Raw genomic sequence first — 16,113 nt, forward strand, 5'->3', positions numbered from 1 at the left:
TTTGGACCTAAAGGGTTTTTATGGCATAAGAATACATTTATAAAGTTAAGAGAAGTTTATATGTGTATATGTATATATATGAAATTTTTTCTCCTATTTGTAACGGGATATCATGAAGGTGTATATATATACACTCACATTTCTATTAACTTTATAAATGTATTTTGAAGTTGTAAAAACCTTTTAAGCCCAAAGCGGACAATATTTATATGGTTAGAACCAAATGGTTAATTACATAACTAATTTTGGTTACAGTCCAAAACTAAATTTGGTTTTATGGTAAAATTCATGCATGGCAACCAAAGCAACCCGTAAGATAAGCTTGAAGCTTCTAATCAACAAAATGGACAATAAAGTTGTCTTCGCTGAAGCCAAAAAGGATTTCATAGATTTCCTCTTCAACAACTTCTTGACTTTGCCCATTGGCACCATCGTGAGTTTCCTCCCAAAAGAAAATTGCCTAAGAGACCTGCATGAGAGTATCAACAAATTGGAAAAAGCTTACCTGCTGCATAACGAGAGCGAGGACTTGACCTTGAAACTGAAAACACCAGTCTTTGTTTTTCTTCCTTTCTTTAATCGTTATTCATCAAGGAGTCGGAGTGATCAGCTTACCTACATGGTGGTTGATGACTATTCGGTTTCATCAAGGAGTCGGAGTGATCAGCACGACGACTTGGTTACCTACATGGTGGCTGATGACTTATCGGTTACACCCATGTCCATGACATCAACCATGGCTCTATTTAAGAAATACAACATACAGGAAGTTGATGTTCTTGAGGAAAAGGTGGTTTCAATTGGCCTTGAAGAGGTAAACAATTCTCTACCTTGTTGGGTTTTAATTGATTTCTTTTCTGCCCTAGTTTCTTGCAAATTTGGTTGGAGTTATCTTTTTCCCAAGACACAACTAATCAGTAAATGTTACTTGCAAATTATTAAGCCTTGTTTGGTAATTGATTTTGAAAATAGTTTTTTGTATTACAGAATAAATAGAAAAACACATTTTCGATTAATGACGTTTTAAAATAATGTCCTTTAGTTCATTGTTTTTATTTGTTTTTTCAGAGTTGCTTTAAAAAATAATTTTACAAATATGAAAAAATGATTAAAAATATAGTATTACAGATTAAATTATTTTTAAAACATATTTAAAAACATGAAAAAAAAAATTAAAGAACGGTTTAGGCTCCCCAACAAATTTTTATTCTACAAGTTATCATAAAATAGTTTTAAAGAACCATTCTCAAAAATTGTTTTCCATAAATGTTTTAAAAAACAATCTTAATTTTTGTTTGAAGTTTTGAAAGGTTCTTTCTTTTCTAATGTTGATTTAATCAATCTTTTTGTTCACTTTTCAGGCTTTGCACCTGTTGCATTGTGCTTTGCATTCCAAGGAAGCTCTCACTAATGTCTTCCTTTAGAAAGAAGAAACAAAAACAAATGAAGGATAAGGGGATGATTTAGTTTGTTCTCCTCCCTTACAATCTATAAATTTGGTTGTTTGAGGGCTGAACCATTCGAGTACGTAAACTCTCTTGGTTCTTGAATTTGTAAAAATCATAAAGTTTCGAATCTCTTAACAATGTTTATGTTTAATTGTCTTTATGTAATGTAAACTCTTTTCGTCCTTATAAGAATCCCCACATCGCCCCAATTTTATAGAACTAAAATAAGAATAATAATAAAAATTAATGTGTTATACATTTTGTCAAAGATCATTCCAAAATAAAGAGAAAGAGGAGGTAAGATTTGTGTGGTAGGGCATTCAAATAAGAATAATTTAGGCACATTACGAGGTTATTTCAAAGATAAAAGTATTATGACCATGTGGTAATGTTTTTTAAATGGTTATCATAAAATAGTTTTTGAGAACAATTCTTAAAAAGTTACCAATTATTTCCAAGAATAAAATCATGTTTGAGAATCAAATATGAAAAACAATTTTCATTGCTTGTTTTTTATGAAGATATTATGTAATTAACTATGATATAAAATTTTTTAAAGAATTTGTTGGTAAAAATACTCTACAAAAAATTGTTCAAATCCATCAAAACCAGCCAAATTGGTTCAATTTTTAATAATCGTGAAGTTCAGTTAGCTTTAGGAATCATGGAAATTGATTTAATTGATTCAAATCATTTTTATATCTGTTTTTCTTATCCCCTAGTTGACAAAAATGGAATCAAATCGATGTTCTAAAATTTGTATTTCTTGTATGTGTGTGGACTCTATTTAAGTAATTCATTAATAATTACACTCCAATCAATTTTCAAATGCAAAAATCATATTCTAGGCAAAAATTTTAAATATATTTGAGACTTTATATCCAAAAGAATTTTAAACAACTTTTGAAAATTAATTCTACTTAAAATCTAATGTTTTGTTTAAGAAATATTTTTGAAAATAATTTTAGAAAAAATAATTCTTAAGATATTCGTTCATAACATTGCTAGTACAATAATGACAACAAAATTAAGTATATATATGAGTTTGGTTATGTAAGATATTCCTTCGGAATATTGCTTATAACACTGTTAATAAAGAACAGTAAAAAAAAAAGAAGAGAAAAAACAAAAGGTTTTTGAGGAGAAAGGAAAGAATTAATCAAAATTCAAGAAGTGCCACATTGTTGCTCATTATCCATCCGTTGTTTGTCCTTTTTTCCATGGCGATATGGCAAGTGAGGCAAATTACACTTTTTCAGACACTGAAAAAGCCAAGAAAGGTTATGTGAAAGGAGCAGTGATAGATATGGTAACGGATGCTTTGGTTGTGAAGCCTTTTTCCACTATGTCCATTGTTGATCTCCTCAACAAGTCCAATATAAATGAAGTGGGAGGTGAACTGGAAGAGAAAGTGGTTGATTCCGCCATGCGTAAAGTATGTGATCTAACCATCTATAGCTCTTTTGGATTGAATAGCTTATCTTGATCATAATGTTATATAGAGTTGTATAGTGCTTATCTGCCTCATTCACAGACATTGTTTTTTCCGTATTGATAATCCTTTCATCTCATTGTTTATAATCAAATTAAACTGAACTATTTATATATAGTAGTGGGTCGGATTTCTTTATGTTATTTCTTCTTAAATGAATGCTGTTGCTTTCACTTCTCCTGTTCTGTTTGCACTCATGATAGGGTTTGAAGCTGCTGATAAACGCATCGCTCCAGTCCAAAATTGCCTTGACGAATGTCTTCCTAGGGAATACAGGCCAGGCATAAAGAATTATGTTGGATTTCAAGTGCTACTTTTAGAAATAGTCAAGGGTTTTGTTTTGCAAAGTTTTTGGTTTTGTAAGCGAAAAATTAAATCTGCTGTCTGCATCTTAATTTATGGAGGGTTTGAAACTGCGACGACATCTATGCAGACCAAGCAAGCTCCTGCCAATGGCTTCCTTTGTAAAAGTTACAAAGGGCTTCTTAGTTTATGTGTCTACCCTCACAAAGTAGAACTTTGCGTTATTAGCCACAGGGTTTGAATCAAAAGGCATTTTTTTAGAGAAATGCAGCTCTTACCACTATCATTATTAGACCCATTTACATCACTCCACTCCGTTCATGAATGAAAAAATTAATTTTACCGAAAGCATAGCTAAAGAAGCTGAGAAGTGAATCATATTGTTAAACTACCAATTTTCTTGCAGTCATTTTTTTGACATTCAAATATGCAAATAGGGAAATAAATATGTAAAATTGTGAATGACCTCTCCTCAAATGAACCTCTAATATCATGTTAAACTAACAATTTTCCTAAAAACATGACTTGTAGGATTTGGGTTCATAATGTAGATCATGCTTCTTTAATACTTATAATATCACATTGAAATCTCTCAAGGAAATTGATAGTGTAAGGTTGATATTGGCAACTTCAAAGTAACAGTTCCATCAATTTATATACAAAATGATGCACATAATAAAGATACATGAGATTTTAATGTGGTTGGACCAGACCTACATCTATGAATAAGAAAAACCACTTTACCATGCCATAGAAAATATAATAAAGGATATAAACCAAATATAAAAAAAAAACAATTGTTATGTCCTTGTTTTTACTCTATACCCCCAACCATCCTGAATAACCTTATGTCTACTCCTTGTATCTTCATAAGTTCCTCATCATGTTATAACCTTTTCCCTTAATGACTAACAATATTTATATTCATATTCTTAATAATTAACATTTTTTATAAAGAAAACTAATATTAAAATGATATATGACTATAGAAAATATTTTGTATAACATTCTTTATACAAATATGAGTTTGAAGCTTCTATTAGACACAAACAACAACAATTGAAGTCTTTTTTACTAAATCAAGACAAGACTTAATTTATAAATTTCCTCCTCAACCTTCAGGCTTTGCTTGTTAAAACTGTGATCAATCTCCTTACAAAGAAGAGCAAGGTAGGTTGCCTCGGTAACTTGTATGAGAGTGTTGAAAATCTCAGTGAAATCACCTACTTTAATTGGACTCACTCTTTACACAATCATGTTGAGTTTTGTTTTGTTTTATGATAGGATTTGAAGCTGCTGAAGGAAGCTTGGTTATGTGAGGTAGCCCTTGAGAACATTGCCTATACCATTGCTAAGAAATAACAGAACCCAAAAACTTTTTAGGAGAAGGGAAAGAATCAAAATTCAAAGCCATACTTACAAAAAGAAAACCAAAACCACTTTGTCTTTTCTTATATACATAATGAAATTAAAACAAGAAGAAAGACATTAATTCCACTTCAATCACCAGTTAGTTATTTTAATTTCATCTTCTTCTTTTTTTCTCTCTTTCTTTATTTTAGTTTTGAAGCTCAATTCTGAGTACTTAAAAGCTAGTAGGCTACTTTTCTCGAGGAAATGACTCATAGGTCAGGTAAGCTTACCAAACTTAGTTGAATTATATGTTTGTTAATTTCCTTATTTTCTTGATTAATTAAGCTGAGAACCATTTAGGTCTGGAGCAATTTAAGAAATTTTTTCTCCTATTTGATATGGGATTTCATGAAGGTATACACACACACACACACACACACACACACACACACACATTCTTCTTAACCTTATAAATGCATTTTGAAACCACGAAAACCTCTTGAGCCAAAAACAGACAATATCTTTATGGTTGAAAGTAAGTGGTTATATTACAAATTTTGGTTATGGTTCAAAACTAATTTTGGTTTTATGGTCCAATTCATGCATGGCAACTAAAGAAGCCCCTAAGATGAGCTTGAAGCTTCTAATCAACAAAAAGGACAATAAAGTTGTCTTTGCTGAAACTGAAAATGATTTCATAGATTTCCTATTCAACCTCCTGACTTTACCCATTGGCACCATCATGAATTTCCTCCCAAAAGAAAATTGCCTGGGAAACCTGCATGGAAGTATCAACAAACTGGAAGAAGCTTACTTGCTGCCTAACCAAAGCATGGACTCACCCCTAAAACTGAATACACCAGTCGATGCTATTCTTCATTTCTTTGATCTTTCTTTATCAAGGAGTGATAGACATGTGAAAGATGACTTGGTTACGTACATGGTGGCTAATGACTTGTCGGTTACACCCATGTCCATGACATCAACTATGGCTCTGTTTAAAAAGTACAACATAAGCGAAGTTGGTGTTCTTGAGGAAAAGGTGGTTGCCATTGGCCTTGAAGAGGTAAACAATTCTCTGGCTTATTGAGCTTTAATTGATTTATTTTTTGCCCTAATTTCTTGCAGATTTGGTTGGAGTTATCCTTTTCCCAAGATGCAATTAATCAATAGATGTTACTTGCAAATTATTAAGCCTTGTTTGGTGATTGATTTTAAAAATGGTTTTTTGTATTATGGAATAAACAAAAAAACATGTTTTCAATTAAGAAATAGAAAACATAATGTTTTTAAATAACATTTTTTAGTTCATTGTTTTTTTTTTTTCCTGTTTTTTCAGAGTTGCTTTAAAAAATAATTTTAAAAATATTAAAAAATAATTAAAAATATAGTATTACAAATAAAATTATTTTTAAAACATATTTAAAAACATGAAAAAAAATAGATTAAAGAACATTTTAGGTTCCCCAACACATTTTTATTCTACAAATTATCATAAAATAGTTTTAAAGAACCGTTCTTAATAATTATTTTCCATAAATGTTTTCAAAAATAGTCTTAATTTTTGTTTGAAGTTTTGAAAGGTACTTTCTTTTCTAATGTTGATTTAATCAATCTTTCTGTTCACTTTTCAGGCTTTGCTCTTGTTGCATTGTGCTTTGCATTCCAAGGAAGCTCTCACTAAGGTCTTCCTTTAGATGATTTAGTTTGTTCTCTTCCCTTACAATCTATAAATTTGGTTGAGGGCTAAACCATTCGAGTATGCAAACTCTCTTTGTTCTTGCATTTGTAAAAATCATAAAGCTTTGAATCCCTAAATAATGTTTATGTTTAACTGTCTTTATATAATGTAATCTCTCTTTGTCCTTATAAAGAATCCTTGCATAGCCCCAATTTTATAGAACTAGAATAAGAATAGTAATAAAAGTTAATGTGCTATACAATTTGTCAAAGATCATTCCAAAATAAAGAGAAAGGGGAGGTGAGATTTGTATGGTAAGGCATTCAAATAAGAATAATTTGGGTACATTACAAGGTTATTTCAAATATAAAAGTAGTATGACTGTGGTAATTTTTTTTAAATGGTTATCAGAAAATAGTATTTGAGAATAATTCTAAAAAAGTTACCAATTATTTTTAAGAATAAAATCATGTTTGAAAATCATCAAATATCAAAAACAATTTTCATTGCTTGTTTTTTTGTGAAGTTATTATGGAATTAAGTATAATATAAAACCTTGTAAAGAATTCTTCGATAAAAATACTCTATAAAAAATTGTTTGAATCCATCAAAACCAACAAATTGGTTCAATTTTTAATAATTGTGAAGTTCATTTAGGTGTTGAAATCATGGAACCTGATTTTATTGATTCAATGTTCATTTTTATATTCGTTTTTCTTATTTCCTAATTGACAAAAACGGAATCAAATCGATGTTCTAAAATTTGTATTTTTTGTATGCGTGTAGACTCTATTTAAGTAATTCATTAATAATTACACTCCAATCAATTTTCAAATGCAAAAATCATATTCCAAGCAAAAATTTTAAATATATTTGAGACTTTATATCCAAAAGAATTTTAAATAACTTTTGAAAATTAATTCTACTTGAAATCGTATGTTTTTTTTAAGAAATATTTTCAAAAATAATTTTTAAATAACTTTTGAAAATTAATTCTACTTAAAATCATATCTTTTGTTTAAGAAATAATTTTAGAAAAAATAATTCTTAAGATATCCCTTCATAACATTGCTAGTACAATAATGACAACAAAATCAAGTATGTATATGAGTTTGGTTATGTAAGATATTCCTTCGGAACATTGCTTATAACATGGTTAATAAAGAATAGGAAAAAAAAAAAAACATAAGGTTTTTGAGGATAAATGAAAGAATTAACCAAAATTCAAGAAGTGCCACATTCTTGCTCATTATCCATCCGTTGTTTGTCCTTTTTTCCATGGCGCTATGGCTAGTGAGGCAAATTACATTTTTTCGGACACTAAAAAAGCCGAGAAAGGTTATGTGAAAGGGGCAGTGACAAATATGGTAACAGATGCTTTGGTTGTGAAGCCTCTTTCCACCATGTCCATTGTTGATCTCCTCAACAAGTCCAATATAAATGAAGTGGGAGGTAAACTGGAGGAGAAAGGGTTTGAATCTAAAGGCATTTTTTCAAAGAAATGCAACTCTTACCACTATCATTATTAGGCCCATTTACATCGCTCCACTTCATGAATGAAAAAATTAATTTTACCGAAAGCTTGGAAGTGAATCATATCGTTAAACTATCAATTTTCTTGCATTCGTTGTTTGACTTTCAAATATGCAAATAAGAAAACAAATATGTAAAATTGTGAATGCCCTTTCGTCAAACGAACCTCTAATATCATGTTAAACTAACAATTTTCTTAAAAGCCTAAAAGTTTAACTTGTAGGATTTGGGTTCATAATGTGTATCATGATTCTTTAACACTTATTATATCACATTGAAATCTCTCAAGGAAATTGATAGTGTAAGGTTGATATCAACTTCAAAGTTACAATTCCATCAATTTATAGACAAAATGATTTACATAATAAAGATACATGAAATTTTAACGTGATTGGATCAAACCTACATCCATGAATAAGAAGAACCATCTTACCATACCATAGAAAATATAATAAAGGATATAAATCAAATATAAAAAAAAACAACTATTATGTCCTTGCTTTTACTCTACACCTCAAACCATCCTCAATAACTTTATGTCCACTCCTTGTATCTTCTTAAGTTCATCATCATGTTATAGCTTTTCTCCTTGATGACAAATGATATTTATATACATATTCTTAATAATTAAATTTTTTATTTAATAAAGAAAACTAATATTAAAATGATATGACTATAGAAAATATTTTGTAAAATATTCTTTATACAAATGCAAGTCTAAAGCTTCTATTAGACACAAACAATAACAATTGAAGTCCTTTTTACTAAAGTAAGACAAGACCTAATTTATAGATTTCCTCCTCAACCTCTAGGCTTTGCATGTCTGAACTGGAACTATGATCAGTCTCCTTACAAAGAAGAGAAAGGTAGGTTGCCTCCATAACTTACATAAAAGTGTTGAAAATCTCAGTGAAAGCAACTACCTTAACTGGACTCACTCATTAAACAATCATATTAAAGTTTTATTTAGTTTTATGATAGGGTTTGAAGTTGTTGAAGAAAGCTTGGTTATGTGAGATATTCCTTGAGAACATTGCTAAGAAAGAATAGAACCCAAAAACCTTTTAGGAGAAGGGAAAGAATCAAAATTCAAAACCATACTTGCAAAAAGAAAACTAAAACCATTAATTGAGGAGAAAGGAAAGAATCAAAACCACTTTGTCTTTGCTTATATATATAATGAATTTAAAACAAGAAGAGAACCATAAATTCCACTTCAATATCACTAGTTATCTATTTAATTTCATCTTTTGTTTTTTCTCTATTTTAGTTTTGAAACTAAAATTCTAGGTACTTAAAAGCTAGCGGGCTACTTTTCTCAAGGAAATGCCTTCCACGTCATGTAAGCTTACCAAACTTAGTTGAATTATATGTTTGTTAAGTTCATTGTTTTCTTGATAAATTAAACCACTCTGAACCTAAAGGGTTTTCACGGCTTAAAAATACATTTATATATATGAACCGTTTTGGACTTAAAGGGTTCTCATAGCTTAAATATATATACACACTTTAGTTCTGGAGCAGTTTAAGAAATTTTTTCTCCTATTTGATGTGGGATATCATGAAAGTATATATACACACACACACGTTCCTCTTAACCTTATAAATGCATTTTGAAGCCACAAAAACCTTTTGAGCCCAAAACGAATAGTATCTATATGGTTGAAATCAAGTGATTACATAACAAATTCTGGTTATAGTTCAAAACTAATTTTGGTTTAATGGTCCAATTCATGCATGGCAACCAAAGCAACCCCTAAGATGAACTTGAAGCTTCTAATCAACAAAAAAGACGATAAAGTTGTCTTCGCTGAAGCTGAAAATGATTTCATAGATTTCCTATTCAACCTCTTGACTTTGCCCATTGGCACCATTGTGAGTTTCCTCCCAAAAGAAAATAGCCTAAGAGACCTACATGAGAGTATCAACAAATTGGAAGAAGCTTACCTACTTGACCAGAGCGACGACTCATTCTTGAAACTGAAAACACCAGCCTATACTTTTCTTCCTTTCTTTAATCCTTATTCATCAAGGAGTCATAGTCATAAGCAGGACAACTTGGTTACCTACATGGTGGCTGATGACTTTTCAGTTACACCCAAGTCCATGAAATCAACCATGGCTCTATTTAAGAAGTACAACATATAAGAAGTTGGTGTTCTTGAGGAGAAGGTGGTTTCAATTGGCCTTGAAGAGGTAAACAATTCTTTGGCTTGTTGGGTTTTAATTGATTTCTTTTTTGCCCTAATCTCTTGCAGATTTGGTTGGAATTATCATTGTCTCATAACACAATTAATCAATAGATGTTATTTGCAAATTATGAAGCCTTGTTTGGTAATTGATTTTGAAAATAGTTTTTGCATCACAGAATAAACTGAAAAACAGTTTTCAATTAGGAAATAGAAAACATGATTTAGCTAATTATTTTTATTTGTTTTTTGATAGTTGCTTTAAAAAATTATTTTATAAATATGAACAAATGACTAAAAATACACTATTACATGTAAAATTATTTTTAAAATATATTTAAAAACATGAAAAAAAAATAGATTAGAGAACTTTTTACGTTTTTCAACACATTTTTATTCTAAAAATTATCATAAAATAGTTTTAAAGAACCGTTCTCAACAATTATTTTTCATAAATGTTTTCAAAAACACTCTTAATTTTTGTTTGAAGTTTTGAAAGGTACTTTCTTTTCTAATGTTGATTTAATCAATCTTCTTGATCACTTTTTATTTTATAGCTTGTAATTAACTCTTTTAGACACTTTTGAGTAGTAGTTATTACCTTTTAACTCAATTGGCATGTTAAGGACCCTTGCAATTGTTTCTAATCAAATTGTGTTAAGTTTTGGTGTTTTTGATAGCTTTTTGATCACCAAAGCAATCCAAGAATGAGGGAGATCTTTGTATAGTTCATGGCAAACCAAGTTGAAGCTCAAATTCATGAAGAAACTAAGCTTTGGAGCTTCATAACCCTTTGCCAAATCCAAACAGGGATGCAAGGAAGAAAAGCACAGAAGAAATCAACCATCAAGCAATTTCACAAGTTGTGGAATCCAACTTGCGAAATAAGAAGAGGAAATGAATCACTGCAGGACAGAGAACTGATAAGTTGCAAGATAACTTCACAACTTGCGAAATTTTCGCAAGTTGCATTTGAACTTGCGAAATCCACCTGCAATTTGAGATATTTGTGCACCGACTCCGTTTGATATTTATCTTCAGATATTTGTGTGTAAATCCCTATTTTCTCCTTGTAACCCACCAATGACAAGTTTTCTTGGTTGGGAAGTTAGCAGGAGGGGTGAATAGCCTCTCTATATAAGATCTATTGCAATTTTCTTTTAATATATCTTGGGAGTTTTTCTCAGAGACAACACTTTGTATAGTTTTTCAGAAGTAATACACAGAGCTTTGCTCTGCCTTACCTACTCACTTTGTTTTCTCTTTTATTTTTATTTCTAGCAAATCAAACTCTGAGGATGTTTTCCCAGAGGATGAGTGGCTAGGCTTTTTGTTCCTTGGAGTAAAGGATGCTAGGTAAGGTTCTAGATACAAAAGTGGAAGTTTTGTTGTTTCAGTTTTTAATGAAGAGAAAGTGTGACCTGTTAATGTTTTTATCTTTTTAGTTAACTTAAAATCACCTGGGCCAACACTTGGTAAGGCAAGTGGACTCCGTCCATTGAGTTACACTAGTTTATCTCTTGCGAGCCTCTGGGAAGTGGTTTAAAGGTAGGATTATTTAGAATAGCCAACACTTGGTAAGCTTTTGGACTCCCAGGAGACATCCATTAGTTATCTCTTGCGAGCTTTTGACGGGTAATCCAAGGTTAAGGATCCCTTGAATAACCAATACTAGGTGAGAGGTATGAACCATTACAAGATGATTCAGTGACAGGGATTTAGTGTTTGAACCCATTAAGGGAAAACATCTGTACCACACCGGTTTGGGAAATAACTATATGTTAAATCCCCAATGTGAGGAAAAGATCCAAGTGACCGAAATTTCCCTTTTTGTATAAGGAACCTGAGCCTAGTGATCTAAAACTCCAAGAAACACTTTTCTTTGTAAGTAATTACAGTTACTTTATTCTTGGTTTCACTTAAAACCAACCTTTTCAAACATACTTATGTTTTATTTTAAAGCTAACCTTGAAAAGAAAAAGCACCAATTCAGTTTTTGAACTAATATCAGTTGTAATTTGAAAACCCATCCTTGTGGACGATCCTAGAGCCACTATGCTATGCTAGCTAATGCTACCCTAGTATATGGTGAAATAGGTTTATAAATTTTGTTGATTACTCCCGTCTGAGGACTAAAATCAGAGTACACCAGTTGATTGAACACCAATCAACAAGGCTACACTAGCTGGGCAGGAATCAATAGCTCATGTCATCCACAACCCTGAGGTTTTCATAACATCTAGAGCCCTAAGCTCATGAAGAAGAATAGTTCATATCATCCACAGCCTTGAGTTGTTCATAGCATCTAAAGGCCTAAGTTCATGACATCCTGATTCGTTCATATCATCAATAATCATGAGCTATTCATAGCATTAAAAGCCCTGAGCTCATGAACTAAAGTTGCTCATGTCATGCACAACCTTGAGTTGTTCATAGCATCTACAGGCCTCAACTCATGACCTATAGTAGTTCATCTCATCCATAAGCTTGAGCTATTCATAGCATCTTGATCCCTCAGTTCACAACCTGAAGTCGTTCATGCCAACCAAAACTCTAATTTGTTCATAGAATCTAGAGCCCTAAGCTCATGAGCTGAAGTTGTTTATGTCATCAACAATTGTCAACTATGAAAAACATCTAGAGACTTGAGTTCATGACATATAATCATTAATATCATCCACAACCTTGACTTTTTCATACCATCTAGAGGCTTGAGCTCACTACCCAGATTTGTTCAAGTGAACCACAACCCTGAGTTATGCTTTTAGGGGCTATATCCTAACATATAACATCTAGAGCCTTGAGCTCGCGACCCAAAATCATTATAATCATCCATAGTCGTGATCAATTCATAACATCTAAAGCCTTGAGCTTACGACTTAGAGTCATTTATGTCATGGACAACCTTGAGTTGTTCATAGTATCTAGAGCCCTATGTTTACAACTCGGAGTTGTTCATGTCGACCACATTCCTTAGCTATTTATACCATCTAGAACCATGAGCTTACAACTCTTAGTCGTTCATGTCAAGCACAACCTTGACCTATTCATAACATCTTGAGCTTTTTACTCATGACCTAGAGTCGTTCATGTCATCTATAGCCCTTAACTATTCATAGCATCTAGAGCCTAGAGCCCACGACTCAAACTCGTTCATATGATCCACAATCGTGAGCTATTAATAGAATCCATAGGCTAGAGCTCATGGGACCCCTAGTCATTCACGTTATCCATAGCCTTGAGTTGTTCATAGCATCTAAAGTCCTAAGCTCACAACCCAGAGTCATTTATGTCATCCATATCCCTTAGTTGTTCATAGCATATAGAACCCTGAGCTAACGACACAAAACCATTCAAGTCAACCACAAGCTTGGGTTATTTATAGCATTTAAAGCCCTAAGCTCATGACCTAGACTCATTCATGTCATCCACAGCCTTGAGGTATTCATAGTATGTAGAGCCCTAAGCTCATGACTCAAAGTTATTGATTTTAAGCACAACCCTAAGCTATTCATCGCATCTAGAGCCCAGAGCTCATGACCCGAAATTGTTCATGTCATCCACAACCTTAAGCTATTCATAACATTTAGAACCTTGCTCTCACAACCAAGAATCATTCATTTTATCTACAACCATGAGCTATTCATAGCACCTAGAGACTTAAGCTCATAGGATTCTGAGTCATTCATATCATCTGTAACCCTGAGCTATTCATAACATCTACAACCATAAGCTCAAGACATAGAGCAACTCATGTCATCCACTAGCCTGAGTTGTTCATTGCATTTAGAGCCTTGAGCTCATGACCTAGAGTCATTCATGTCAACTATACACCTGAGCTATTCATTGCATTTAGAGCCCTAGCTCATGACCTAGAGTCATTAATGTCAACCATATACCTGAGCTATTGATATCATCTAAAGCCTTGAGCACATGACCTGGAGTCGTTCATGTCAACTACAGCCCCGAGTTGTTCATAAAATCTAGAACCCTAAGCTCATGTCCTTGAGTCGTTCATTTCGTTTTCAGTCATGAGTTGTTCATAACAATTAGAGCCTTGGGCTCACGACCAAGAATCGTTCATATAATCCACATCCATGAGTTTTTCATAGCACCTACAAGCCTAAGCTCATAGGATCTCGAGTCGTTCATATCATCTATAACCCAGAGTTATTCATAGCATCTAGAGTGATGAGATCATGACACAGAGCAGCTGTATACCCTCAATTTTGTCCCTTGACACTTGCATTTATCCTATGAGTGTCACATGCACCCATGTTTTCATATGGCACCACTAGGGCCTCCTTTTGGGCTTAGTCAGTTTCTTTTTGCCTTGTTTAGGTTCATATGTGGTTCATTGTGGTGCGAGTATGGTTCATTTTGGAGTGCCAACATGGCCATTTTCCTAGTTGTTGGCATCATGCCATAGGAAGGAAGTGGGGCCATCCCAAAGTTTTAGCTCAGTTGGAGTTTATTGGAGTGTGTCTAAGCTCGAAGCACTCGGGCTTGTTTTGGCTATATCTCCCTCATCCGACCTCGGAATCATGTACCATTTTTTCATGGACTCCTTATTCTTCAGGGAAAATTATTTCAAAATTTCATAATTTTTCTCAACCGACTCAACTAGTCCTTAAAGTTTCAGTTTAGGTAGAATGCATGGGAGCAAGTCCGAATTCAAAGCACTTGGGCTTGTTTTGGCCATATCTCCCTCATCCGACCTCGGAATCGTGCACAATTTTTTTTCATGGACTCCTTATTCTTCAGGGAACCTTTTATCAAAATTTCATAATTTTTCTCAATCGGTTCGATCAGTTAGCATCCAGTTCAGCCGGTTCATCGAGCTAGCTTGTATGGAGCACTGGTTTTGATGATTTTGAAGCCCAATTCCTACATGGCTTGGGCCCATAAGCTCTAGATCGGTATTGGGCTATATTGTGGGTCCATTTTGGGCCTTGTTTTGGGTTTCTTGCAGCCCACCATAATCCATATGGATCCTTGGTGGTGAAGCAAGCTGAAAACTTAAAGGAGTCAGCTTGCATGGAGAATTGGTGAGGAGAGTTATTGGGGAGTGTGGTTTCGAGGTTGAAGGGCTGTTTTCCAGAGCTGAATGCATGGGAAAATGAATGGAAGCTGGAGAAACAAAGGGGTCTGATATAAAAAGCCAAAAGAGGGGAAGAAGAGAGGGACTTCTCTCTAGATTCTAGGAGGAAACTCTGTCAAAACGGCGAAAGCCAAAGGAGAAGAGGGTGAGCTTAAAAAAGAGAGAGAGAGTGGGGGAAGAGATTTGGACCTGGGAAAGTTTTGTGTGTTGGGAAAGAAAGGAAAAGAAAGAAGAGAAAAAAAATATAAAAAAGAAACAGAGGAAAGAGTGAAGGAGACGGAGGTTTTAAGAGATTTTCTGGTTGTAGAGGGAATAGTTTCTTGTTCGTGCTGTTGAAGGGGAATGCCTTGATTTCTGAAAGTGGAACTTGGATGGTTGCTACCCTAGTGACTTCATTTCTACATCAGCATCTTCAATGCATGCATAGGTAACTGATTACTACCAAAAAGTGCTATTTTTTAGGACCCTTGCAATCGTTTCTAATCAAATTGTGTTAAGTTTTGGTGTTTTTGATAGCTTTTAGCTACACCAAAGCAATCCAAGAATGAGGGAGAGCTGTATATAGTTCATGGCAAAGCTTTTGGAAGCTTAAATTCATGAAGAACCAAGCTTTGGAGCTCCATAGCCCTTTGCCTAAGTCGTTCAAAATATGCAAGGAAAGAACAATGGAGAAGAGGAAAACAGAGTGAAGAAAACAGAGGACAGCAGCTACAGTCTTCTTTCACACTTTTGGAGCACTTTCCTAATTCCATTTTCTACATTCCATATACCATTTCAAAGCTTAGGAAGTCAAGAATCCAACGCTTCAAACCGTGTACGATTTAGAGCTGAAATGAGGAAGATATGGCCTTCGGAAGACAACTGCATCAAGCCATGGGAACACCATTTCGCAAGGAGATTTTCTTCATGGTGCGAAATTTGGCCATTTCGCACCATGAAGAACCACCTTGCGAAATTTCGCAAGGTGGCTTTTCACCTTGCGAAATTTGGACCCTTCATCTTTCCCCTTGCGA

The 16,113-nt window shown here is 33.3% G+C and overlaps 2 protein-coding genes across 2 annotated transcripts; both read left to right on the forward strand.

Annotated features, from left to right (window-relative positions):
- Positions 1-292: 292 nt before the first annotated feature.
- LOC104881216 (uncharacterized) lies at positions 293-1,516 on the forward strand. The gene is made up of 2 exons (XM_019224063.2): positions 293-814; positions 1,362-1,516. The coding sequence occupies exons 1-2, from the start codon at positions 293-295 to the stop codon at positions 1,422-1,424; spliced, it is 585 nt and encodes a 194-aa protein (XP_019079608.2). The 3' UTR covers positions 1,425-1,516.
- Positions 1,517-5,169: 3,653 nt separating this feature from the next.
- LOC104881215 (uncharacterized) lies at positions 5,170-6,320 on the forward strand. The gene is made up of 2 exons (XM_019224019.2): positions 5,170-5,662; positions 6,231-6,320. Exons 1-2 carry the CDS (start codon positions 5,201-5,203, stop codon positions 6,291-6,293), a joined length of 525 nt encoding a protein of 174 aa, XP_019079564.2. The 5' UTR covers positions 5,170-5,200; the 3' UTR covers positions 6,294-6,320.
- The last annotated feature ends 9,793 nt before the right edge of the window (positions 6,321-16,113 follow it).

Source organism: Vitis vinifera, chromosome 13, assembly GCF_030704535.1.
Source record: "Vitis vinifera cultivar Pinot Noir 40024 chromosome 13, ASM3070453v1".
NCBI classification, from domain to species: Eukaryota; Viridiplantae; Streptophyta; class Magnoliopsida; order Vitales; family Vitaceae; genus Vitis; species Vitis vinifera.

Coding starts and splice junctions, on each gene's coding strand:
- LOC104881216 (XM_019224063.2), top strand. CDS start 293: ATGGCAACCAAAGCAACCCGTAAGATAAGCTTGAAGCTTCTAATCAAC. Junction 815..1,361: donor TTTCAATTGGCCTTGAAGAG/GTAAACAATTCT, acceptor TTCACTTTTCAG/GCTTTGCACCTGTTGCATTG.
- LOC104881215 (XM_019224019.2), top strand. CDS start 5,201: ATGGCAACTAAAGAAGCCCCTAAGATGAGCTTGAAGCTTCTAATCAAC. Junction 5,663..6,230: donor TTGCCATTGGCCTTGAAGAG/GTAAACAATTCT, acceptor TTCACTTTTCAG/GCTTTGCTCTTGTTGCATTG.